The sequence below is a fragment of the Rhincodon typus genome, chromosome 4 (assembly GCF_021869965.1).
Source record: "Rhincodon typus isolate 14 chromosome 4, sRhiTyp1.1, whole genome shotgun sequence".
NCBI lineage: Eukaryota > Metazoa > Chordata > Chondrichthyes > Orectolobiformes > Rhincodontidae > Rhincodon > Rhincodon typus.
The window spans coordinates 35,769,865-35,772,954 of record NC_063335.1 but is presented as its reverse complement, the minus strand read 5'-3'; the positions used below and the strand labels follow the sequence as shown (position 1 = coordinate 35,772,954).

The 3,090-nt window shown below is 33.9% G+C and overlaps 1 protein-coding gene across 2 annotated transcripts in view; it reads right to left on the bottom strand.

Annotated features, from left to right (window-relative positions):
• Positions 1–455: 455 nt before the first annotated feature.
• Positions 456–3,090, bottom strand: part of LOC109910432 (MDM2 binding protein) — a 66,723-nt gene continuing 64,088 nt past the window's right edge. For both annotated transcript variants that reach the window (XM_048595521.1, XM_048595520.1), the window contains exon 22: positions 456–2,400. In XM_048595521.1, coding sequence (XP_048451478.1) covers positions 2,362–2,400 — 39 coding nt within the window. In that variant the 3' untranslated portion in view covers positions 456–2,361. The remainder of the gene's footprint in view (positions 2,401–3,090) is intronic.

Genomic DNA, 3,090 nt, shown 5'->3' with positions numbered 1-3,090 from the left:
CATTTATCAGATAGCTTTTTTGTAGCATTTCAACTACGCATCAGATTGATATGAAGTTCCCAAGAACTTAATTAAAAATGTATTTTTCTCTTGAAGTGAAAACAACTAAATTACTAGTTTCTCAGCAGTTCTACAAGTCTGAGCTTCTATTTGCCGATGAGTATTTTGCTGATATACTGAATAACTGTGAAAAAATTTGAACAATTAATCCACAGCTGATACTTTAATGTGCCTTCAGTTCTCATTTACATAGTAAGTACTGTGACAAATGCATATGGGCTATGATATTATTTTGATTTTAAATATGATACCTACTCAATCTAATGAAGCATTAAAATGAACTTGGTCTTTGCAAAGACTAATACTCACCATATGCTAACGTCAGCAAAGATACATCTCAAACTGAATAAAAGCCCACTAATTAAATATTATAACTTTATGCAGAGAATGGGGACTGAATTCTCAACTTTAATTTTATTGGTAGGTTCAGCAATTCAGCAAAAGCAAGAAAAAGTTACAAGTTTTCTGAAGGATCCAGCTTTGCAAACTCATTTTGTACATCCACAGCTCTCAGTAATATAATTGAGAGACAGTTAATATGTAAAATGCAATTTGAATTTTTTGAACTGATGTGTTATTTACCACAAAAAAGTGTCCTGCTCATTTTCTGTACTTTTTACTTAATAAACAAAATGAGGCTTTTCCCTTTAGTTTTAAGAATATGCTTGATAATTGATTGTATATAAATGAATACTGAATAAAAGACGATCATAAACTTTATTTCTGTGTGTTCATTTGCTTCTTTCCAGAAGTGTTACCCACAAAAGGAAGCTAATTTGCGTACAAGTTCAATTTGAGTAACTAGATTTAAAACAGTTTTCAGAAAATGTGCACAACCTTACAGCATAATCAAACAAACAAAAATCACCATTTTGGAAATACATGTTCTTTTGACCAGTTGTTTCTAATTTTTGACTAGTTGCCCTCCACAGATCAAAAGCTGAATCAGTAAATGATCTGGGTAAATCAGAGCTATTTTCCCAATAACGACAATTGAGTTCACATAATGTCACATCTAGTCAAGTGCAAGGTAACTTGGAGTAACTTAGATCAAGTTCAAAAGGCTCAGTCCAGACACCTACAATATGTGATGGGTTCAGCTCAGTGATGGCTATTGAGTAAATTGCATGAGATTGTTCCTAAAGGTTTGATATGGTCTTTATATTATTACTGCTTTAACATTACAAATACAACTGTTCCCAAGGTTTAAGTATTAGGCCAAATGAGAGAGGTTCATTGAGAACAGCCTGTAGAATTCTCTACTTGAAGATGATGCTCTGGTTGTTCCTCAGATTGCTTTCCCCCTTACTTCTTTAATCGTGTCTTCATATTTTAAAACAATAATCATCAGTTTTGATATAGTGCAGTTATCATCTTTCACTTTTCAAAAGGGTCTCAATAATTTAGATTTCAAAATGCTTAAGTTAGTGAAGATGATGGGAAAGAGTAGAATAAAAACGGCATTAGAATAAACACTACAGAATTTTTGTACAAATAAATGTATAGGTTCCTATGTTAAGCTGCAGCATTTAGTTTGGAAAACCATAAGAGAACGTTTTCTATCCTGAAAGCTATAATAAGGGACACAGGATCAGTTTCTTCACTGATTCTTTGACTCTGACAATATTCTCAGGCCATTTTATAAGATGTAGTAAGGCAGGATCACATTATAATTCTTTGTAAAGAATCAAAAGAATGGATTTTTGTTCCACGGTTATGACTTTCATACCAAAGCAAGGCAAATTCAATATTTAAAAGGGAACAGAGAAGATGCCCTATATTTTAAGTTAATTCACTACTTAATATTTGGGTGCTTGCTGTTGTGAAACAAATGTATTTCTTTGTTTCTGCAAGTTTATAATATTTCAAAGTCATTTTACACAACTTAACAAACTAGATTTTAATGCAGATGGCATAGCTGCAGGAACTGATAGGGCGGATTTTTGTTTGGTCACAAAACACTTGGTTAAAAATCGATCAGATAAAAACCAGCACGTTTTAATTTTAAAATTGAAAAACAGTAAAAACTTAAGATTCAAAGCTTTAACTGGATTATAAATGTCTTAGGAATGAAATGCACATAGTTTCAATACAAAAATAAAATGCATAATCTCAATTATTCTACTAGTCTCCAAGTACCTCACCATTCAGAATAAGAACAAAATCATTGAAGTTGCTATGTAACACAATTAAACACATTTTTATTTTTGGCTACTTCATGCTGCATTCACGTGAAGAGCTTGTCAATTAAATCCCAGCAGATTAAGGAAGCTTTCAGCAGGATTTCCCATTTCTGGAATTTCACTTCACATCAGTTTTTTCCAAAACCCAGTCAATCACCTAGATGAGAAACAGCAAACAGATTTGGTGTAACTGTTTGTTGATTTTGATTACCATTCTGCAGTGTAGACCATTACTTTATTTAAGGTGGCAACAAATTATAGGTGTATAACACCTTTAATACAGTGACTATCACAATAGGGTGTTTTTTGAAAAATTTCATTTTACGATAAAGGACTAAATAAGCTTCTTAGTCATGGTGAGGGAATTTGGAAAAGAGACTGGAAGTTGATTGAAGACGAGTTTTCAGAAGTTTTTGTTTACACTCAGGGTTAAGCGTTAACATGAAAGGATTTAGAGAGGGAGTTATAGCTAAAGGTTTCCTCCCAGTAATAAAACAATATAAAGGAGGATAATGAATAAAAGAACTCAGTAGAAGAACCAAAAGATAGAGGTTTTGCAGAGACGGAGTGAAGTAGTATTATGGAACTATATGGGAAGAACAAAAAGCCAATATTTGCTCTGCAAGCCAAAAGCAATCAACATGTAGGTGGAGACAACAAGGTGCAGGGCTGGATGAACACAGCAGGCCAAGCAGCATCATAGGAGCAGAGAGGCTGACGTTTCGGGCCTAGACCCTTCATCAGAAAAGGGGGAGGGGAAGGGGGTTTTGAAATAAATAGGGAGAGAGTGGGAGGCGGATAGAAGAGGGATAGAGGAGAGGATAGGTGGAGAGGAAACAAACAGGTC